Source organism: Onychostoma macrolepis, chromosome 14 (genome assembly GCF_012432095.1).
Source record: "Onychostoma macrolepis isolate SWU-2019 chromosome 14, ASM1243209v1, whole genome shotgun sequence".
Lineage (NCBI taxonomy): Eukaryota > Metazoa > Chordata > Actinopteri > Cypriniformes > Cyprinidae > Onychostoma > Onychostoma macrolepis.
In genome coordinates, this window is record NC_081168.1 from 17,227,857 (window position 1) to 17,251,762 (window position 23,906).

Below are 23,906 nucleotides of genomic sequence, written 5' to 3' on the forward strand. Positions count from 1 at the left end.
ACACAATGATGAACAACAAATATTCTTTATTCAATTTTACTTTCACATATTGTTTTTCTTGTCATGGTTCTTACAATTTTGTTTGCATAAAAATGGTTCATGCATGCATTATTGATCCGATTTGTCCAAACTTGGCTTCTGGTCAGATGAGCTGTGCTTGACCACATCACAGAGTTCTGCAATAACAGAAGAAAAAAAAAAAAAGTTCAGTTTTAATGTGCATTGTTTTTGCAGTCAAGACCACCAAAGTATACATTGTAGAACTTCAGAAGAGGATTTCAGATTATTATGCTGCATCACCTGGAGATCAAGTACTTTATATAGAACAGCTTATCACATAACATCTGGATGTTCAGAAGTGATGCAACAGTTTGCTTTTTTGTGATGCCGGTGCCAGTAACTTGAAGTGATTTAAACAGTAAAATTATGGACTTTAGGGATCAGGTAATTCCTGAGGTGACACAATATGCAAGTAATTGTGAAATAAAATAATGTTCTTATTTTTCTTTTATTGGTACAATCTTTAAGTACATTTAAAAAAAAAAAATACTGAACATACAACAATTTTTATTATCTGATAATAGTTCAAGCAAGTAACAGGTACACACACACACACACACACACACACACACACACACACACACACACACACACACACACACACACACACACACACACACACACACACAATGATGAACAACAAATATTCTTTATTCAATTTTACTTTCACATATTGTTTTTCTTGTCATGGTTCTTACAATTTTGTTTGCATAAAAATGGTTCATGCATGCATTATTGATCCGATTTGTCCAAACTTGGCTTCTGGTCAGATGAGCTGTGCTTGACCACATCACAGAGTTCTGCAATAACAGAAGAAAAAAAAAAAAAAAAAAGTTCAGTTTTAATGTGCATTGTTTTTGCAGTCAAGACCACCAAAGTATACATTGTAGAACTTCAGAAGAGGATTTCAGATTATTATGCTGCATCACCTGGAGATCAAGTACTTTATATAGAACAGCTTATCACATAACATCTGGATGTTCAGAAGTGATGCAACAGTTTGCTTTTTTGTGATGCCGGTGCCAGTAACTTGAAGTGATTTAAACAGTAAAATTATGGACTTTAGGGATCAGGTAATTCCTGAGGTGACACAATATGCAAGTAATTGTGAAATAAAATAATGTTCTTATTTTTCTTTTATTGGTACAATCTTTAAGTACATTTAAAAAAAAAAAATACTGAACATACAACAATTTTTATTATCTGATAATAGTTCAAGCAAGTAACAGGTACACACACACACACACACACACAATGATGAACAACAAATATTCTTTATTCAATTTTACTTTCACATATTGTTTTTCTTGTCATGGTTCTTACAATTTTGTTTGCATAAAAATGGTTCATGCATGCATTATTGATCCGATTTGTCCAAACTTGGCTTCTGGTCAGATGAGCTGTGCTTGACCACATCACAGAGTTCTGCAATAACAGAAGAAAAAAAAAAAAAGTTCAGTTTTAATGTGCATTGTTTTTGCAGTCAAGACCACCAAAGTATACATTGTAGAACTTCAGAAGAGGATTTCAGATTATTATGCTGCATCACCTGGAGATCAAGTACTTTATATAGAACATCTTATTGTCAGGGATTCGTCACAATCACTCCAGTCACCATCCAGGACAATCACCTGCATACTGATCACCCGCACCTGCTGTCACCAATCAAGACACACTATAAACACCCCCCACTGTTCACCTACATGGACTATTCTGGACGCCCTCGCTCTGATTTACCTTCTGGTTCCCATCTGATTCACCACCGACTCCAGAGTTCCTGCTCTGCGCTCTCCAATGAACCTGTCATTGAAACACACCATCAGTGCACAGCTAAAAACTCTGAAATTATCCTTCTATTTGATTACTCACCTGCCCTTGCTCCTCATGTTCCAGTTTCCCGCTCCTTCAATAAACCATCTTGTTTTGCACTCACCTGTTGTTTCCTGCCTTGTTTTGTGACACTTATCACATAACATCTGGATGTTCAGAAGTGGTGCAACAGTTTGCTGTTTTTGTGATGCCGGTGCCAGTAACTTGAAGTGATTTAAACAGTAAAATTATGGACTTTAGGGATCAGGTAATTCCTGAGGTGACACAATATGCAAGTAATTGTGAAATAAAATAATGTTCTTATTTTTCTTTTTATTGGTACAATCTTTAGGTACATTTAAAAAGTAAAATAAAGAAAATTGAGAATGTTATTTATAAAATATTAATAATAATAGTATCCATTAAATATATTAAATCAAATGTACACAGCATTTTCATTTTTATTTAATTTCAATAGAAATCAATTTGTTCTATAAATGACACTTTACTGATCTTTACAGATCCTTCCATCTGCCCGGTAGTACGTTATTTGAAAAAGCAAATAAAACTATGAATAAATCACATTATTTTATGAGATTTGCTCTCTGCATCGTCATAATCAAAATACTGTATGAATATATCATTACACATCTAAATTATAGCACAATATTATTTGAGGTCTCCATAATCTTTAGTGAGCTGACAGACTCTGAACTGTAAATCATTAACATCGGTTCATTTGTTGATGTACCGCATGACTTTTGATATGAAAGATAGCATTAAAAGGGGTTTTAGCAACTAAAACAGGAATTAACAGAGATAGAAAGTCAGTTGTTTGGTAAAACTGCATGTAACAACACTATGAAGTTTTTTTAATCTTAGAATTTAATCTCAGTATAATGGTTGTTATAAATCTTCTTACTAACTATTTTAGTCACTTCCTTTGGTTAGAGATTGGAAGTCAAGGAAAACGTTATTTTGGGGTATGTATGACTGTGTAAATTTGGATGTGGAAAATATTAACAAGCCCCAGTGATCAGAAATAAAATGGGCAGTAGTAAAATAGGTCCACTTTGAGTCACTGCACTGTTTAGACATGGACAGTCCCAGCGAAGAGGGTTATCTCTTTCGGTTTTTTCTTTGTGAATGATCTGGTCGATTATTCTTTGCCCTTTCTGCTCACGAAGCTCCTGCTGACCATAGTGAGAGATCAAAGAGATGTCGCCAGGGCTGTAAGAGGACAGCTGAGGGCAGTCCAACCAATCAGTGGCCAGAAGCCGAGGGTATCCTTCTGCAGGGGCGGAGCCTGGGTGAGTAAATTTCCAGTAGGAATTGCCTTTGAAAAGGTAGGTTGAACCTGATTGAGATAGAGAATTCAAAAATCAGTAGCGCTCTAAAACACTGTCACACACATATATTCACAATGCAGCATAATGTGTTTTTAACTAAAGGTCTTGAAGCATCACACCCTTAAAGTCTCCAGTCCTTTCTCTCTCGTCGTCATTCTCCATGATAATTCCATTCACTCCTTCTTCAATGAGCTCTCTCCAGACTTCGCTTTCCTCTCCTTTCTTTCCATCTTCTCTCACAGACCCCCACACCACACCCTGCTTTGGGTCCCAGTGCAAACCTTGCCACCCTCCTTCTGAGTCCTCAGGAGCCAGAGTAGACAGAGGCTGAGGGAAACCCTCTTGGAGTGACAGATCCTTAAAAAGCCAAACCTGGGAACCTGCACATGTATGTTTAGTAGAGCGGTGTCAAGTCTTTGGTGTAACTGATGAAAACTTGCACATAAAAATAGGAAATAGCAAATAGCAAATGTGTTTTAAGTGAAAATATAAGATTACAGTAAGTGCAAATAGCCCATCTTGTTGACAAAGGCTATTTAGTCTAGCTCTGCCCACCAGACAATATAACAAAAAAAACCCATCTGGTAACAGGAATAGTGGTGTGGAAAGTAAAGATGATCAACTCGAGTTTGAATCCACTTTTACTGACCCCATTCTTTGCATATCACAGATCAGAACTTAATACTGCATGATGTTTTATACTGTAACTGTACTACAATACATTATGGTGAAAATAGTATCTGCCACTAAGTATGAACAGCATCCAATGCCATTTACACTATAAGTGAAAATAGCATCTTACTACTATTTACACTTTGTAATTTACTACTATTTACCCAATATGCACTTAGCCACTGCCATATTATAATTACAGGTGCATCTTAATAAATTAGAATGTCGTGGAAAAGTTCATTTATTTCAGTAATTCAACTCAAATTGTGAAACTCGTGTATTAAATAAATTCAATGCACACAGACTGAAGTAGTTTAAGTCTTTGGTTCTTTATTGAGATGCACCTGTATCTACACTGGGGCCAAGTAAAATAAATCTCTTTAAATTACATAAATTAACTTTCAAAAGTGTGGTGCACAATTGTTTGTGATGTGATTGTGCTGGGAAACTGACCACTGATAAAGATGATGGCATGATCTGTGTGTCTTTCCAGAACCGCTCGCAGTGGAGGAAGTGACGAAGGAAGAGCCGACCAAAGTCTGTGTACAGGAACAGCCCTGACTGACACCAGACCACCTCTGCTCACTCTCCACATGTTCTTCCCTGCAAAATGCATGAAGAAAGGTAAGAGAGACATAAAAAATTAGGAGAAATATATATATAAAAAAAAATCATTTGCACATAATGGTGACACTGGCTGGATGGATAAAGAGTGTTACAATAACAAGTGTACAAAGAAGATGACAACACTAAAAGTGGAGGAAGTGTTAATATATTAAATAACTCCATAAATTAGTTAAAAGCTTCAAGTATCTACCTTTAAAGAAGAAGATCTCTCCTCGAATCTTAGCAACTGCATCAAAACTGGTGTTACAGCGATCCACAGAACTTAAGACAAAAATAGACATTTCAAAATATATGATTTTTCTCTTCATGCTTCATGCATTGAACATTTAAACAAACTTGTTTTGGTTAATAAAAAATAAAACAACCAAGAAACATGACTTTGAACATTCAAAGGTATAGTTATATACCCAAAAGTGAAAATTCTGTCCTTATTTACTTGCCCTCAAGTTGTTCCAAACCTGTATGAGTTTATCTGCTGTTTTGAACACAAAAGAAGATATTTTGACGAATGCTGGTAAGTTGCTGGTAGCCATTGACTTCCATTGTATGGAAAAACATCAACAACAACTCTTTGGAAGTCTATGGCTATCGGCAACTGTTTTACCAACATCCTTCAAAATGATGACCGAATTTTCATTTTTGGGTGAACTATCCCTTTAAACATCTTTTGCCTTTAAAGCCAGCATGAAACAGTTTTCAGAATTTACTTCGTTACTACATTACTTTGGTACTTTGTTACTATGTTAAAGCATAAATACACATGACTCTTGTTCACATATTTCCTCAGTACTTGTTGGCGAAAGTCAGAGCCAGTCTGCAGATTTTGGGCAGTCAGAGTTGATGGATTTCAAATATCAAACATACTTTAGCCCATATTAGAACACATAATGTATTTGTCATGTGCCTTTTACCAACGAGGCTCATGCACACTAGTTTTCACAATAAAGTCTGGTAGTGTGTGAGATCCTCTGTCATTTAGTATATAATGTCCAGTTTTTATCCAGTTATTCCTATAAAATCTGTCCAGATTTCTATGTGTTTTCCAGTATTTGTCACAATAAAGAACATGCATTAGTATAAGCTTGATTTTAATTTGATGTTGAATTCAAAAGGTTTAATTGATCCTTTCTTACCTGTCCAAATGGCTATGAGCGTGTCTGTACATGTGTGTGAGTCTGTGTACTCCGCCATGTCGGTGACGCAATTGAGCCTCCGTCACGAGAAGAGGTTTGTCAGTTGGAACATGGTTTCCACTCTTACCTGAATTCACAAACAGATACACATGCAGAAAAGGTCCTATGAGTAATTGCCAAACAGAGATTCCAAACAAGGTGTTTAATGACAGTTACCATAAAGAGCTGTGATGTGTTGAAGGTCATGATGTCCCAGGCTGAAGTGTAGTGGGTCTCCTAGGGGCCCCTGGTAGTATGGACGCATTACAGATTGACGTGCAGATGAATGGATCAGTCCGAGGGCATGACCAAGCTCGTGCACTAGCACAGTGAACAGATCTGTGCCCTCCGTTGCTGTGTATAAATGTGCACACATGTTGAATTAGGTTATTATCAATACTGGATATACAGTGGGTACGGAAAGTATTCAGACCCCCTTCAATTTTTCACTCTTTGTTATATTGCAGCCATTTGCTAAAATCATTTAAGTTCATTTTTTCCCCTCATTAATGTACACACAGCAGCCCATATTGACAGAAAAACACAGAACTGTTGACATTTTTGCAATTTAAAAAAGAAAAACTGAAATATCACATGGTCCTAAGTATTCAGACCCTTTGCTGTGACACTCATATATTTAACTCAGGTGCTGTCCATTTCTTCTGATCATCCTTGAGATGGTTCTACACCTTCATTTGAGTCCAGCTGTGTTTGATTATACTGATTGGACTTGATTAGGAAAGCCACACACCTGTCTATATAAGACCTTACAGCTCACAGTGCATGTCAGAGCAAGTGAGAATCATGAGGTCAAAGGAACTGCTTGAAGAGTTCAGAGACAGAATTGTGGCAAGGCACAGATCTGGCCAAGGTTACAAAAACATTTCTGCTGCACTTAAGGTTCCTAAGAGCACAGTGGCCTCCATAATCCTTAAATGGAAGACGTTTGGGACGACCAGAACCCTTCCTAGAGCTGGCCGTCCGGCCAAACTGAGCTATCGGGGGAGAAGAGCCTTGGTGAGAGAGGTAAAGAAGAACCCAAAGATCACGGTGGCTGAGCTCCAGAGATGCAGTCGGGAGATGGGAGAAAGTCAACCATCACTGCAGCCCTCCACCAGTCGGGGCTTTATGGCAGAGTGGCCCGACGGAAGCCTCTCCTCAGTGCAAGACACATGAAAGCCCGCATGGAAGGACTCCAAAATGGTGAGAAATAAGATTCTCTGGTCTGATGAGACCAAGATAGAACTTTTTGGCCTTAATTCTAAGCGGTATGTGTGGAGAAAACCAGGCACTGCAGGGACTGGATGACTGGTTGCAATCGAGGGAAAGATGAATGCGGCCAAGTACAGGGATATCCTGGATGAAAACCTTCTCCAGAGTGCTCAGGACCTCAGACTGGGCCGAAGGTTTACCTTCCAACAAGACAATGACCCTAAGCACACAGCTAAAATAACGAAGGAGTGGCTTCACAACAACTCCGTGACTGTTCTTGAATGGCCCAGCCAGAGCCCTGACTTGAACCCAATTGAGCATCTCTGGAGAGACCTAAAAATGGCTGTCCACCAACGTTTACCATCCAACCTGACAGAACTGTTGATGATCTGCAAGGAGGAATGGCAGAGGATCCCCAAATCCAGGTGTGAAAAACTTGTTGCATCTTTCCCAAAAAGACTCATGGCTGTATTAGATCAAAAGGTTGCTTCTACTAAATACTGAGCAAAGGGTCTGAATACTTAGGACCATGTGATATTTCAGTTTTTATTTTTTAATAAATCTGCAAAAATGTCAATAATTCTGTGTTTTTCTGTCAATATGGAGTGCTGTGTGTACATTAATGAGGGACAAAAATGAACTCAAATGATTTTAAATGATTTGGACAAATCCGATCAATAATACATGCCATTACCTTTTCTGCAATAAAATTTGTAAGGACCACCATGACAAAAAGAACAATGTGTGGGGGAAAAAAATAAATCTTTATTCATTCTCCTGTGTGTTTTTAATATGCGGTGAAAATAAATTCACATTTGTACCTTTTACATTAAATGTTTTTTGGGACTGTACTAATTTCTAAAGACTCAAGGTCAGCAGCATATCCCAGTTGGCCAAAGTGGTATTCACAGAAACCATTGCATCATATAGAGTGAGAGAGAAAGAGAGACTAAGCGATCACTGTCTGGCTATAGAGAGAGGACAGCACAGACAAAGATGGCAGCCACGAGAACAGAGACTGTGTTCACAGAAAGAGGTGGAACAGAGGAACATTTCTTTCTGCACTGTGTACTATCACAACATTAGAGCTACATATTTCCTGAAATTCCAACAAATTAAACCAAATTTTATGGCATCACCAAATGCAGAAAAATTAAGTCACATTTTAGGGGAAAATTCCAAAATGATCACAACAGCAGCAAGATATGTCAGCCTGTCTCAAACTAAGACTGTGAGCCAGTGGACAAACTGAAGCAAGATAATTTCTTACATGTTGTACAAAGTTTTTTTTTTTTGTTTTTTTTAAACAATGTCTTAAATATTAAAAAATTTTCTTGTTTGTGGAAATAAAAGAAAAAGTATACATGTACTTATTTAATTATTTTATAGATCTATTCTTGTTTTGTTTATGTAGGGTACAACGGGGCTAAAGGCCCCCCTTAAGAAAAAATGTGCTATTAATTGCGCCTAAAATGTATAATTGCAGAAAAAAATATATACGTTGTATTGAACATTAATGGAGCAACAGATTTTGTGTAAAAATAAATCATTCAAGTTGTTTATTTTCTTTAAAAATCGTATAAATATATGAGGGGGCAAGGGGGGCCTTTTACCCCACACACGGGGTAAAAGGCCCACCAGCACGGGGTAAAAGGCCCACGGTATTGATACAAATACTTCAGCTAAAATACTGTTTTTTAAAATAATGTCTAAGTTAATACTTGTTCAAAACAATCACTTTAGCATAGAGTTTGTACTATTTTCTGCTTATTTTGAAAAATGTCATTAAAATGTTAATATAAAAATATATTTTAAAATACAGAAACAAAATCATTTTAATAAGTAAAGATTCTTAAAGTATTGAAGGAGATCCAATAATAATTGAATATATTTACAGTAGTAACTGTCAGTCCTCTGTCGTGTGTGTCATGTGTTCCCACCTCTTGTGTCCATATTTGGTCTTGTTCCTGTCCTTGTTAAGGGTGACTATTAGTTAAGTCTTGTCCAGCCGTGTTTTAGTATTTATCAGTGATTGTCATGTGTATTTAGTTCCTGCCTGTTTAGTTAGATTTTGTCTGGTCTACTCGTTATTCCCCGGTGTTCCTGTCTGTGTTAACCTTGCCTTGCCTTGTCTTGCCCTGCCCTGATGTTATCATTAAAGACTATTATTTTGAATTTTTTATCCTCGTCTGAGTGTTCCTCGTTTCTCCCCGCTGTGTGCACTGTGACAGTAACAACAAATGATAGTTTATTATATAATATGATTAATATCATATTTTTAAATATGATGGTTTCATTCTAAACATGGTGATTATCTCTAATATGGACACCCAACATAATATATTATATTTACCATCTGAATCTAACCAATTCATGTCAACAAATGGAAAAGTCAGCGATCTATTAATTATCATGTTAATTACTGTGCGCCTTTAGCTCCAACAGCTTTTTACCCCAAATACCATACTTTTACATATTCTTTTGTTATTTAAAAACTGTTGCTTTAATTATCTTAAACAAAACTGAAAATCATAAAGAAGACCTTTGTCTTAAAATATAGACAAATATTTTATATAGACAAAAATTCTCATTTGCTACTTAAATCTACAACATTTTAAAAAACATAAAATATTAGATCAAGTAAGCACAGAATCAACTTTGCGCGATGGCATCAAGGATCAGACGATATACACGTGCATCTTGAAAAGCGGATGTTTTAAAAAGTGTTAGCCTACACCACGTTTTTGTGTCATCTAGTGGTTTAGATGAAAATAATATCAAAGGCACCTTTTACCCCGGGGCACCTTTAGCCCCCTTGTACCCTATAATATGACCATTTGTTCCTTATTCGTGTAATGGATAATGCTTTGGCAATACAAGTCATGCCAATAAAGCTCATCTGAATTGAACTGAACTGAACTGAATTGAATTGAGAGAGAGAGAGAGAGAGAGAGAGAGAGAGAGAGAGAGGATATGACTGGACTATTACTTGATCTACAGAGCACAATAATCTGCAATCTTCTTCTTTAAGTTTCATAATGAGTATTTTGGTGATCTCAACTGTTTTTCTCTGCATGTGTAGTTTAATTCAGGCAAGTCTACCAGACTGCAAAGAGCTCGTAACACCACTAACCCTGGAAGATAACTACAAAAGTAAGTACGTAAGTACATTTAAAAAAAATATTATACAGCTTTCTAATACCTTTTGTATGATTGAGCAAGAACAACTGCATCTAGTTATAAGAACAAGCAACATCTTGTGTAGAGTCTGTGCAAGTATTAAATGCAGATGCTATCAAAGACCTCCTATCAAAACTAGGTCAAATATGCATTACCGTGGTGAAACTAATATGCTGCTCATGATACAAATTAAGATTGTTGAACAACTCATATGGTTTATAGAACAACCTGTAGTTTATGATGAAGAATTTATGATTAGTGACTAATTTTAAAAGCAGGGTCCTGTGCCATTCAGAACTCAACTGAGAACACCTTTTCAATTCCAGTTCAATTTCTAATTTCAATTTCTTCTAGTTTCTGGACCTACCTCATATGTTGTGTATATACACGTTTATATGTAATTTACTGTATATTGAATTTTTTTTTAATTAAATTAATAATTCTTAAATGAATTAACTAAGTTGCTTACATTTGGTGGAGTAAGATCTTAAAGTCTGAATTTTACAGATTCATTTTGTCTATAACAGATCATGGGGAGATGGATTGTCCGTGAAGGTGTCTCAAAATGAACTCAATGAACAGTGCAAACAGTCATAACGCATGACTAATGCAAAACTAGTAAGAAAACTACCAAAACTGCTAATGCAAAACTAGTAACAGGTTCACGTTTTCAGTGTTGTTAGGGATTGCACCCCTAGGTGTCACTTTTTCCACATACAATCCTATATGACAGTCACCATTCAATTAAATTTCACAGATGAAGAACAGCTCCGAGAAACTGATAAACCAGTTTAAACCAAACCAATACCTGACTGTGACCAGTAAATATTTCCATGATTAACGTTACACTATAAAATAAGAGAACCGAATTAGAAGGTTCTCTTGTATTGTCGTTATTACTTAGTAATAACGTTATATCGTAATGTAAAATGCCCATGTGTTTTTATTTAGGCAGGCCTAGATAATAATAGGTAATAGCGCTCTTTGGGATTTACAGTTCACGGGATATATTGAAGCAGATAGCCTACACATAATATTACCATATCAAAATCCGAGACAAATAGATATAGAGGGGGAAAATAATCTGACAGACGTTTAAACGCAATGTGTAAAAATGAATACTACACTATTGTCAGCCGCGTCGTCGTGAATATGCATGGTCTGTATGAATATGCAGGGTTTGTAATAATATTCATAAACCGGACAGGTGGAGGGTGGAGCTGCTGCGGTTTGAAGGTGTGAACGGACTACAGCGAAATTCCTCGTGTGGCATCAACTGACAACACGATCCGTGACAATTCGTGTAGCTGGCCTAATCTCAGAAAGTAGGATGCATTTCAGAAGGATTTTCGTCAAATTGTGACATTTTTCCAGTTCATCCAGACGTCGCGGGGAAGAAGCAGCAACTAACCTTTCTTACTTGTTATATCTTGAGGATTTTGCCTTCTTCTCAATAGCATACGAGTAGCCTAGTATTCTGGCATTTCTGTGGACTGAGATGAGATGAGGTCCTGGCATGGCAAACTTTTCTTCTTCGCGGGTTTTGTATGTGTGGTTATGTTAACCTCCTGGCACACGTCAAAGTCAGGTGAGCGTGACCGGCCTGTGAGGATGGCCTATGAAATATTTGGATTGATTATTCGGAATTTGCATTTATTAACATGTTTCTTTTTTTAAATGTTTGACAATTTATGTACTGACATTTTGGACTTGAAGGAGTTGAGAGATAAATTTTTGAGAGATTCTATGACATGTTTAGTTAGTTAGATAGTTCTTTAGTCAGACGTGCAATCTCACCTTCCTGTGCTGAACAAACTGGTATTGCAGGAATTCTTTACATTTGTGTGATCCTGGACCACAAAACCAGTCATAAGTAGCACGGGTATATTTGTAGCAATAGCCAACAATACATTGTACGGGTCAAAATGATAGATTTTTCTTTTATGCCAAAAATCATTAGGATATTAAGTAAAGATCTTGTTCCATGAAGATATTTTGTACATTTCTAGTTCTTAGCAATGCATATTACTAATAAAAAATGAAGTTTTGATATATTTACAAAATATCTTCATGGAACATGATCTTTATTTAATATCCTAATGATTTTTGGCATAAAAGAAAAATTATCATTTTGACCCATACAATGTATTGTTGGCTATTGCTACAAATATACCCGTGCTACTTATGACTGGTTTTGTGGTCCAGGGTCACATATAAGCCTATATTATATTGTATTATAAAGGTAACATGACTGACAAACCCTGCGCTTCAGTGTAGGAATTAGATGAAATCTTATGCCAAACAACAACAAAATTCATCACGGCAAAGAGGAACTTTTGCAGCTTCTCAACAGAGATGAGTATATACTATATACCATCTATTGCTGCATCTATTCAACATTACAAAACTTCCTAAAACACTACAGGCCTCCTTAAAATTATATGGCGTAGCTTGTGTTTGGAGGAAGTGTTGTTTGCAGAAACCAGAAGCAGCTTTGAGTTTCTTTAGGTGGCAATTAAACATGATGATTGATATAAATTGCACCATATGTACATTTCCGTTGTAAGTTCTTCTAGGAACCATGATTTTCCGTTTTTCAAGCTAATTCTTTTTAGAACTAATTATTGTCTGTGGTGATCAACCTTATGCCACAAATGCTGTTGCAAGGCTTAACTTAACTTGTTTTCAGCCTTTAATTCACATCAAGTGATGACTGGAATTCTGTGTATCAGCTAACTTGCCATCGCAGCTGCATTTGATCTATGAGAGGTTACTGCGGGCAGAACATCGAGGGGAGGTCTTATCACAAGAGCTGCTTAAAGTGCTTGGTCAACTTCAAAACCGCAGCATTGCTCCATCAAATCTCACAATCAGCAACTCCTCAGGTGAGTCCAAGCACATTTCTTGCTGCAATATTTGTGTCTGTACAGTTATTCAGTATTTTATCTGCCATTTTAGCTTTATTAGAAGAGAGGGTCCTTCGGCACTTGTTGCCTTCGCAGCCTAATGCCTACATCTACTTGCCTCACCTGAAGGAGCACGTGGACAGTCTGAAACCCATCGTTCATCTGGGGCAGCGACGCACTGGAGGTCTGTCTCCCATTAACATTTTTTGTGATCGTATTGTTACAATGCTTGCAATGTAGCAATTTCATTTGATTTAAACATACTTGTCATAAGTAATATTGATGTCTTACTGTGTTAAACTTCTATTAAGGAAAAAAACAAGTGTATCTTTGCATAAGAAGCTAAGATCTTAATCTCCGATCCACAAAATGTAACCACAGGCAAAGATATCATTGTAATGTTTGCATACTGAATTCTGATTGGCCTTCTTTTCTATACCTCTTTGCATACTAAATTTGGCTCTTTTCTTTCATGTGTCTCTTAAATCAGCTATAGCTGCTGTTACACTGCAAATATTGTTTATGCATTGTTCAATTGTCTGTTGAGTGTTATGAAAGCAGCAAAGCATCACAGTTGCAGCTTTTTATTTGAAAGCCTAATTGGCCCTTAAAACACTCTTCACTGAAACATTAGCACTATTCTTTTTCCATGATATATTGTAATATGATGTTTTATTTAATTATTGAACATATAATGTTTCTTTTACTTTGTCAGTTTTATAGTTTCTAATAGCTTTACACATACATAACCACCGTAATGCAGTCACCATAGGAAGACAAGCTGACCCACAGTTTTAACTGTTTACGCAGTGTCTCTGGTGTTTGGAGTACCAACCGTGCACAGGCAGAAACAGAGTTATCTAGTGAACACACTCCAGTCTCTCCTATATGACCTTTCAACTGCCGAGAGGAAAGATATTGTCATTGTAGTCTTTGTTGCCGAGGTAACCATTTACTTGTGTTCTTTGTCCTCCTATATCTCTCCTGGCTTTATCTGTTTTATTGCTCTTGTACGGTTGTATCAAACTTTATGGTTCTATATCAGTTCATTCCTTAATTATTTCCTGTCGAGCCATTTTATATTATGGGTTGTTAAGTCTGATTTTTAACCAGGGATTGGTGTTGTGTACAAAGAAAAGTTCCTACTCCCTAATGCTTTCACAGATTTTTTTTTTTTTTTTTGCAAAAAAGTAATGTAGGCATCTTTTCTCTGGCTGATCTGATCTAATGCGAATCTTTGGGCTCGTTTAATACAATTAGTTGTAGCTAAAATGTGTTACAATATGCATAAATGGTCTACTGATCTTGAACTTTTGGTTTGAAGGTGTGCAGATTCATCTTTATTCCTGATTGTAAACTTTATTTCAATCAATTTACAATATACACAATGGATGAAAAGTCTGGAATCAGTACGATTTGTTAATATGTAATGTATTCTTGTGATGGCAAAGCTGAATTTTCAGCAGCGTAATATTACTCCAGTCTTCATAGTCATATTATTTGTGGAAATTGTAATAAATTTGATGAATAGAAAGTACATCAATTGTTTGAAATGGAAATCTTTTGTAACTTTTAAATGCATTAACTGTCACTTGTAATCAATTTAATGCATCCGTGCTTAAAAGTATTCATTTCTTTTTTTTTTGAAAATCATACCGATTCCAAACTTTTGAACGATAGTGTTCTTTTGTTATTTTCATTGAGATGTATTTTCATTCTTCTCTTAGACAAATGCAACATTTGTGAATGCTGTTGCACAGAGTGTACAGACCAAGTGAGTGTTTTGTTATTTACTCATCTGCTTCATTAGAGATGTTTCGCTGTGCTATTAACACTGTATTTGACTCTGTGTAGTCTCCCAGATGCTGTCAGTTCCGGAGTGATAGAGGTGATCTCTCCATCTCCTCACTATTACCCAGACTTAAGTAACCTGAAGGAAACGTTTGGAGACCCCAAGGAGCGAGTCAGGTTAGAAATTCACCTCTTGTGCAAATGTAACTTGAAATAGATGGTGTCTTAATTGTGAAGCATGTTTTACTGCTCATAGATGGAGGACCAAGCAGAACCTTGACTACAGTTTCCTCATGCTGTATGCACAGTCTAAGGGCGCATACTACGTCCAGGTAATGCCAAAGACACTGTCATACAACTCATTGTTAGCTCTATGTTTCATTGCCTTTATCAGTCTGAGTCTGTACATATGTGTTTCAGCTTGAGGATGATATTGTAGCAAAGCAAGGATTCTTTGAGTCCATGAAAAAATATATAGAGCAGGTGCTTTCCGAGGAGTGGCTTTTCCTGGAGTTTTCCCAGCTGGGATTCATTGGTCAGTGTCTTGTCCTTTCCGTTCACTGATGCCCTGTCTTTTTCTAACTTCTTTTCTCCCACCATTTCTGTTTGATCAGTTGTTTCATTTGTCTGCTGTTTTGTTATTTGAACACCTGGACCAGATGTTCATTTTTTGTCGTGCAGTCTCATTTGTGAATGCAAATTTATGGTCTTTATTTTTGCAGTAGCGATGAGATGTCAAGAAGGTCAGAAATAAAAAGGAAGGAAGGAAATATGAGTCCCCTTTGTTAAAAAAAACAAGCACAGCTTCTGCTAGCATTTGCATATTTACATATTTGCCTTTGAAATAATTCAGTTCAGATCCTCTTGATTATTCAAATAATCAAATTGCTTTTCTCAGAGTAGCATCAGATTTCAAGGAACATTGTCAGTGTCTCTCATGACCAAATCTATTTTTGTCCTAGCATGAAATTGAGTATATCGCTTTTCATATTTTAGGCAAGCTTTTCCGCACATCAGATCTGCCAATGATTGTGGAGTTCTTCCTGATGTTTCACAAAGACAAGCCAATTGATTGGCTGCTCGATCACATCCTGTGGGTTAAAGTGTGTAACCCAGAAAAAGATTTAGTAAGTTTGAATATAATATTTACTTATTTTTGTTTATTGATTTATTTGTGAGATTGATGTAAGACATTCATTGTTTATTGTTATAATTCATTGCACTTAGAAACACTGCAATAGTGAGAAGGCCCAACTGAAGAGAGTTTACAAACCCTCCCTGTTTCAGCATGTTGGTTTGCATTCCTCACTGCCTGGTAAAATTCAAAACTTAAAGGTAATTCAAACTTCCTCTTCCTTGTATGAAGATTTTCATTTTTGTATGTGCTAAAGGTCTCATTTTAATTAACGAAAACTAAAACTGAGACCATAAAAACAATGTTATTTGAACTAAAAAACATTAACTGAAATAAAAAAATACAAATAAATAAAACACTTTCAATTTCAGCTAGTTTTCAAGGCGAAATTTCTCATTTTCATTTAGTTTAACTCAATGAGTTAAAAAAACATTTATAAAAACTAAATATAAAAAATAAACTAACAAAAAAAAACACAACAAACTTAATGAAACATTAACTAAATTTAAAATGAAAATGGGGAATAAAAAAATGAAAACCTATTCAAAATATGAATAAAACTATAATAGTATAATGCGAGATGAATTTCTTGTAGAATAGTGACCACCTAAACTCCCCAACAGACCCTAATAGGTCTGTAGGGTTAGACAACAGCTTATCTACATTGCAAACAGGACATTTGCATTATTTATATTAGCGCGTTCTATTTCCATGATGACTTACAAATTCATAATAACACAACTCATGTAATTCATCTTAAAGGTGAAGTGCCTCATTTCTGGTGTGCTAATGGCACCATTTTTATTTTTATTTTTTCTTCTTTTTTTTAATTATTCTTTTTCATTTACTTTTGTTATGTGTTTTGGGAAGTCATCCAACCAGTGAGTTACATGTAGTTCCCTCTGAAAAATAAACTGGGCTATGAGGAAGGATTTTAATGTCCAAGATAATTACACACTTCAGCTTTAAAGAAACAGTCCCATTAAAAGTGCTGCAAAACAAAGTTCCCAATGTGTGCAGAAATTTCATTGAAAGCTAGCTAGTTTCAGGTATCAGGTATTGCAACAGAACCAAAATGCAGAATATCCAAACTGTACTAAAAAAGTCTTTATTTAAAAAATAAAAAATAACATAAAAGAACCAAACACATTCTCAAGACAGAAGAGCACACAGAAAGCGAATATAAACATGAGTGTGTACTCAACAGAAAACAAGATACAAGACAGACGAAAGTGCCCGGAGCCTGAATGTCAGGATCTCAGGACTGAAACCAAAGTAAACGGGATTGTCACGATCCAGACACCAAGCCCCAAACACAATACATATACAAAAGAATGCAGGGCCCAGAGAACAATCCCTGAACTCTCACACAAGTACAATACAACACAGGATCCTGTCACTAAATCAACAGCCAGACCAACCGAAGTGACCGGACTCTCACAGTTTGCACAGTTGTGCACTTCACATGATACCTATGTAGAGCGTTCCAAATCGCTCACTTATTAGGTTCACTGGGTTTTGGAACAACACTTATGTGTATGTCTGTGTCTTTATGTGATTACAGGATAAAGACTTTGGAAATCAAGTGCTGTTCAAAAGCCACTATAACCCACCAGCAGAACTCAGCAGCAGTCTGGAGAAATATCAGTCTCACACTCTGGAGAGAGCTTACAATGGAGAAGACTTCTTCTGGGGCCTCACACCTAAAAGAGGAGATTACATTCTCATTACTTTTACCACACCTCAAGCTGTCAAAGGGTGAGACACCAGTACAGGAAATTCATTTGATGAGTACACAAAGTGCAACAAGCAATCTTGCTAAAGTTCCAGCTTGTATATCCAGTTTGTGTATCAACAGAAAATGAAAATTCAGTCATCATTTGTTTTGTCATTCCAAAGCTGTGACTTTATTTCTTTTGCAGAACTCAAAAAGAGGATATTTTGAAAAGTGTTACCATTTTTATTCAGTGTCAAATCCAGTGTTGTTTAAAATCTTCGTTTGTGTTCTGCAAAAAGTCACACATATGCATATTTTGGGTAACCTATCCCTTTACCTGTGAAGGTAAACTCGATATGGCTTGATATGTTTAGGGGAGTCTGTCTTTCAGCAGCCACGGCTTATAGTATGCATTGTAAATATCTCTTTACGTGGATATATAAATAGAAGTAAAAACCCAGTGGCAGTGTAAATGTACCCAGCTGTCTGCATTTGTCACTTGACAAAGAGTGATGTAATGAGCCCAGAGAAATTCCTGGTTGTTTTTTTGAAAATGCAACAGACCGACTCTTTGACTTGTTAAACAAATTCCACTGATGCTACAAAAACAATGGATTGTTTAAGCTACATGCATAACTTACAAAACCACCTAATCATTTTGTAGTTTGTAACTCTATCAACCGCATCTGTGGCATTAGAAACATTTCAACTCGGATAACAAAAACAATGTGTTGACAGCCGTGTTGAAAAAAAACAGCATATGCTGGTTAGGTATGTTTTGAAGCATGGCTGCTGGTTTGAGCTGGTTTAAACTGGTCCTTAGCTGGTTTTAGCTGGTTCTTAGCTGGTCATGAGTTGGTCCTAAGCAACTAGCTCCTGCTCAGGACCAGTACATGACCAGCTTAAACCAGCTCAAACCAGCAGCCATGCTTCAAAACATACCTAACCAGCATATGCTGGATTTTTCAACAGGGACATGTGTGGACATACAGTGAAACTTCCATTGACTGATTTAATGTTTTTATATTTTTGTTCCACAATCTTCTAGGTACTTTTTTCGATCTGGCAATATTGAGACAAATGGTGACAGGTTTTACAACACAACAGTGGAGGTGCTCCCTAATAATGTAAGTGTCATGCCAAAAGTGATCGACAATTCATTGCGCTCAAAAGTGACAGATCTACTTTCAGCAAATAAAGAGCAACAATAAAAAAAAATTAAAAAAAAGGTCTATATACACTACCGTTCAAATGTTTGGGAGAGCAGAATGATTTTGTATTTTTTTTGAATGAAGCTTGCTTACCAATGCTGCATTCATCAAAAATACAGTTAAAACAGTAATAGTGTGAACTATAACTGTTTTCTATTTTAATGTATTTTAAAATGTATTTATTCCTGTGATGGCAAAGCCGGATTTTCAGCAGCCATTACTCCAGTCTTCAGTGTCACATGAACCTTCTGACATGCTGATTTGTGACCCTGGACAGTCTTAAGTCGCTGGGGTATATTTGTAGCAATAGCCAAAAATACATTGGATGGGTCAAAATTATACATTTTTCTTTCATGCCAAAAATCATTAGGATATTAAGTAAAGATGTTCCATGAAGATATTTTGTACATTTCTTACCATAAATGTATCAAAAGTTAATTTTTGATTAGTAATATGCATTGCTAAGAACTTAATTTGGACAACTTTAAAGGCGATTTTTTTTCAATATTATGATTTTTTTTGCACCCTCAGATTCCAGATTTTCAAATAGTTGTATCTCAGCCAAATATTGTCCTATCGTAACCATACATCAATAGAAAGATTATCTATTCAGCTTTCAGATGATGTATAAATCTCAATTTCGGAAAATTGACACCTTAAGACTGGTTTTGTGGTCCAGGGTCACATTTGGTGCTCAAACATTTCATAACATATAATTATCAGTGTTCAAAACAGGAAACAGCTGTAGTGAAACCGAGATACCATATTTTTTGGATTCTTTGATAAAAAAGAAAGCTCAAAACGAATTATTAACAGCCATATTCCAGTTGAAGGACTACACTACCCATGAAACCTGAAGAGAATGATCCACCAATCAGAGAATCACAACAAATCTGGGAGAAAGTGCTCAGCAGTGACCACGTTCTCCTATGAAACATTGTAAATGACGTAATTGAGTCTCCCTACTTAGTACACTCACTAATAGTTTTATATTGTGTTGATATCTTTGATTTGATTACGGCATTTGTTACGATTTATGGGACTATAATTCATTCCCTCAAAAAAGATAAGCACACAATCTTTGTTCACTTTTTTTTATTGTTGTTCATCCCAGAACTGGTTGGTTTGCTTCATGACTCTCTGTTTAATAGTTTTTTAAACCCCTTAAGTGCTTTAATGTCTTAAATAACTTGAAATCCCTTAAATACTTCCAGACCCAAAGCTGCCTGAAAAATGGATTCAGTTTGTGTCAATGTTGGAATTGTCATAGCTTTAGACATTGCATTGTATCTTAGAACGTATTTGACTACACCCTTTTTCTAAGTGTACATTTGTATTCATTTGCTTGCCACGATGGGGCCTTGGTCCTGTGCATGCCATCCATGTAAACACTTCTAAGACAACAGAAAACTGACACCCAAAACCAAATTTGTGTTCTTTGCAGCCTTTGAGATCGTGTTTATATTCAAACCTTACCTCAAACCTGTTAGTCGAGGATTTTCATACATACTTCCTGATATGTCTATATTTTTTTTCAGTTGCATTGAAGTATAAAGTGTTGACAGGTACATGTCTGTGTTTTACAGAACTCTGTGAAAGAGAAGGTCACTAGAGGAGAATTAGCCTGCTGTAAACCCTCATCCGATGGCTTTGTTCAGATAGGTACTCAACCATCATTGATTTCCTGTTTCTTGTCTTTCCTTTTCTGTCACTCATTTGTACGATTTTGCATAAATACATGTATATGAAGTGCAATCATTTGTTTGTCAGTGAACTAAGAATTTCAAGTACTGCAAGTGATACTTTGATACATTATAAAAAACTATGTGGTGATATTAGTTAGATAAGAGTTGTTGTAAAACTAGTTGTGACAATAATCATGATAATTACAGGAAACTCTAAATAATGAGTTGGCCAGCGTGGCTTGTGAACACATGTCTGTTAACATAAGTTTTAGCTTTGGGTATCAAAAACTGGTTCAGAACTGGTTCTGTTTTTTCCATCAAAGAGCTGAAAGATTTTCGTGATGTCGGTTTCATTAACAGTTTTTGAAATAACTTTAAATTTTTACAGTACCATTCAAAGGTTTTTTGAAAGAAACTATTTTTATTCAGCAGGGAGTGGCAGTTATAAAAGGAATACAAATGTATTCCAAATAAATGCAGTTCTTTTGAACTTTCTATTCACCAAAAATAAAAAATAAATCAAATCACAGTTTCAACAAAAATATTAAGTAGTACTGTTTTCAACATTGATAATGATAAGAAATTATTCCTATACACCAAATCAGTATTTTCAAATGTTTTCCAAATGATCATGTGACACTGAGGACTGGAGAAATGGCTGCTAAAAACTCAGCTTTTCCATCACAGAAATAAATTGTTTTAAAATATATGAAAATATAATAATTGTAATGATATTACTGCTTTTATTGTGATTTTTTTTAATCAAACAAATGCAGTTTTGAGGAGCATAAGAGACAGTTTTATTCTTTAAAATACTGTATAGGACTTGTTATATTGGAAGAAACGGAAATCTAAACTTTATTACAATAATTAAGAATCAGGAAATCTAGCTGGTTTTAGAATCAACCCCTAAAATGTTTTTTTTTTTTTTTTCATGAAAACTCTGTAATGAATGAGCATTACTAATTTGTGGATCTAATTTAATGGCGCGTCAGCCATGACATTATATTTTATGGATGTTAATGATCAAACAAGTATGCATGTGCATGTCTGTAATACACACACTCGCTTTGTTTTCATCCCTTTGGTAAGAAACATGAGCTCAAATGTGGTTATGTAAAAATGTGAGCATGCTTGGCCATTGTCTGAGGCCAGGATATGTGTGAGTGTGAAAACCAGCATCAGAATGTGGTTTAAAGCACCTATCATGCAATCTGTTGATTGAAAGAGGTCATGTGGTTTCTGTTTAATTTGTGATGTTATAAATGTCTGTTTTCTTAGGTTCTTTCAAGAATGGAGTGGCTGAGGGAGAAGTGGATGGAGCACTAGGAGAAATAGCAGCCATGCGACTCCTGGTTAACTCTGATTCTGATGTCTGGGTCCTTCTCAGTGAGGTGAGCCACATTTCTAGCATCTATAAATAACCCTTAGAAACAGGCCTCACCTAATCGGGAAGGGCTTGAGCTAACAGTCACTTAATTCAAAGAAAGCTATGCTGACATGAGTAAGCTATAACTCACAGAAATGCAATGAAGATATAAAAAACACACCCAACCCAGTTTTGTTGACACATCTCCAGGGAAATACAGCAAGGAAAAGTGGTTTATTAGCACATTTGTGAAGTGTTTACAATAAATCAAATGAAAGTAAGGAAGAGGTCATAAGGCCTCTGTATGACAAAGAAAACCAGTTAAGCACTTGTAGGGCTTGTTAGGGTGGTTTATTGGGTCTTTTATTAAAACAATGCTAAGCTAGTTTAGGATTCCACAGCTTATTATTTAAAGTATTTTCCTTCATATGAAACATTGTCTTACAGTTTCATGTCATTATAAATCAAGGACTTTTATTGCAGTATATGTTTGGGTAGATTGTCATTATCTATAGCACTATTTAAGTACTATTTATTCAGAAAACTTTAATCTTTTATTTTATTGACCATTCAAGGCGTGATTTTGATAAGTCACTTTTCAGTTTCAACATATTTCTTTCATTTCTTGCCTTTATATAAGCACAGCAACTTGAATTTTGTTAGTCCAAATTGTATATGCTAAATCTGCTTTTTTTATTTCTTAAATCTGTTAATTGAACTGTTTTTATTATTAAATGCATAAATAATAACAGTGCAGGTAAATGTACAAAAATGCCAATAGCTCAGTTTAACATCTATATACTTAAAAATTGTAAATGTGTAATTTACAATGCAAAAAATGTATACAAGATACAAGATTTTCCCTACAAGAAAAAAATATATATTTTTATTTAGGAGATCAACCCAGCAATGCTTAAAAATGAAAGGGGCAAAAGTATCTGTCATCAGAGATATCTAATTTGAATATGTTTTGCAAAATTCTTGGAAATTCATTCACGTTAGGCTATTTCAGTAGATGCCATTAAGTTACCCTCACTATGTTTTCCATTGTAGTCTCCATTTTATTAATATTTCTGTGTAACTATAAAAATATCTGTCTTGTCTATAAATGAAATGGCTTTTTTGAGGAACAGAATCCTTTTGTGAATCCTGTAACCCGCTGATAGTTTTCAATAGCCTTGTTTGCAGCTGTGACACAGTATCTAAGGTTTGCTTAAAAGTCACGTCTCTTTTTCTGACAGATCTTTATTAAAGTTTGATGAGCTGAGGAGAGAGGAGAAATTTGATCCACACGGTAACATGTAATCCCTCCTGCTGGAGGAACTTCCCTTTGCTTGAAGGACTGTTATTGCAGTGTGCCATCTTGAGGTGAAACATAATACTAAATTACAGGATGTTTCCTCATCAACGTGAGAGCAAAAAAAAGTGTTTACACTGTTGTTTATTGTGGACCATGAATGTGTTGATTTATTCATTTTTCTAAATTATTTTATTTAAATTATTGTTTTGTGTTGTAAAAAAAAAAAAGGACCACACAAATGGGATTTGACAGTGTTTCATATTATACTGAATTACTGAAATATTTGGCTTTGTCAATAAATGCCAGTAATACCAATTTACAACTTCTGCTCTTATATTCTATTTTTATTTTTTCATCCCTAGCATCATCAAGTGGAATTGCAAAATTAATTTTAATAATTAGAAAAAGACAGACAGATAATCCCGACAAGTGCTACTGTATAAGACTTGATTACACTAAAGTTCACACTTACTAAGAACATCAACCTGCCAATGAATCAAGCCAGAATAGGAAATGTTTACCATAAAAATGTACACATTTCAGCTTTAATTCTGGCTTTGCATGTTTAAACACTAGTTGATTTGTCCTTCCGAACACCTTTGGTAACCCTGTGAAAGAGGGAGATACACATTCAGTTGCAGATTCACAATTTAAAGCAAGGGTGGAGGAGAAAAAGGCAATGCTACTCTATGAGACTCAGTTCCTCACTCC

The 23,906-nt window shown here is 35.7% G+C and overlaps 2 protein-coding genes across 7 annotated transcripts; one reads left to right on the forward strand and one right to left on the reverse strand.

The window, feature by feature from the left end:
• Positions 1-1,661: 1,661 nt before the first annotated feature.
• On the reverse strand, positions 1,662-11,621 carry LOC131553722 (matrix metalloproteinase-17-like). 2 transcript variants are annotated; one of them, XM_058798571.1, is made up of 7 exons: positions 11,502-11,621; positions 5,867-6,043; positions 5,651-5,777; positions 4,708-4,778; positions 4,344-4,493; positions 3,338-3,598; positions 1,662-3,226 (listed from the first exon to the last, which is right to left on the reverse strand). In XM_058798571.1, the coding sequence occupies exons 1-7, from the start codon at positions 11,539-11,541 to the stop codon at positions 2,889-2,891; spliced, it is 1,164 nt and encodes a 387-aa protein (XP_058654554.1). In that variant the 5' UTR covers positions 11,542-11,621; the 3' UTR covers positions 1,662-2,888. The 2 variants fall into 2 exon arrangements, with proteins under 2 accessions (XP_058654554.1, XP_058654552.1); XM_058798569.1 differs by having other exon boundaries at positions 11,493-11,617.
• On the forward strand, positions 3,467-23,887 carry zgc:154054 (Alpha-1,3-mannosyl-glycoprotein 4-beta-N-acetylglucosaminyltransferase B-like). 5 transcript variants are annotated; one of them, XM_058798565.1, is made up of 16 exons: positions 3,467-3,606; positions 4,384-4,514; positions 12,814-12,966; positions 13,040-13,171; positions 13,798-13,931; positions 14,715-14,761; positions 14,842-14,955; positions 15,035-15,110; positions 15,199-15,313; positions 15,775-15,905; positions 16,006-16,113; positions 17,478-17,671; positions 18,679-18,757; positions 20,428-20,503; positions 21,808-21,920; positions 23,137-23,887. In XM_058798565.1, exons 2-16 carry the CDS (start codon positions 4,484-4,486, stop codon positions 23,152-23,154), a joined length of 1,521 nt encoding a protein of 506 aa, XP_058654548.1. In that variant the 5' UTR covers positions 3,467-3,606; positions 4,384-4,483; the 3' UTR covers positions 23,155-23,887. The 5 variants fall into 5 exon arrangements, 4 of the variants coding, with proteins under 4 accessions (XP_058654548.1, XP_058654547.1, XP_058654550.1 ...); XR_009274243.1 differs by lacking the exons at positions 3,467-3,606; positions 4,384-4,514; positions 23,137-23,887 and adding exons at positions 11,529-11,669; positions 17,121-17,188 and having other exon boundaries at positions 21,808-21,871; XM_058798564.1 differs by lacking the exons at positions 3,467-3,606; positions 4,384-4,514 and adding an exon at positions 11,529-11,669.
• The last annotated feature ends 19 nt before the right edge of the window (positions 23,888-23,906 follow it).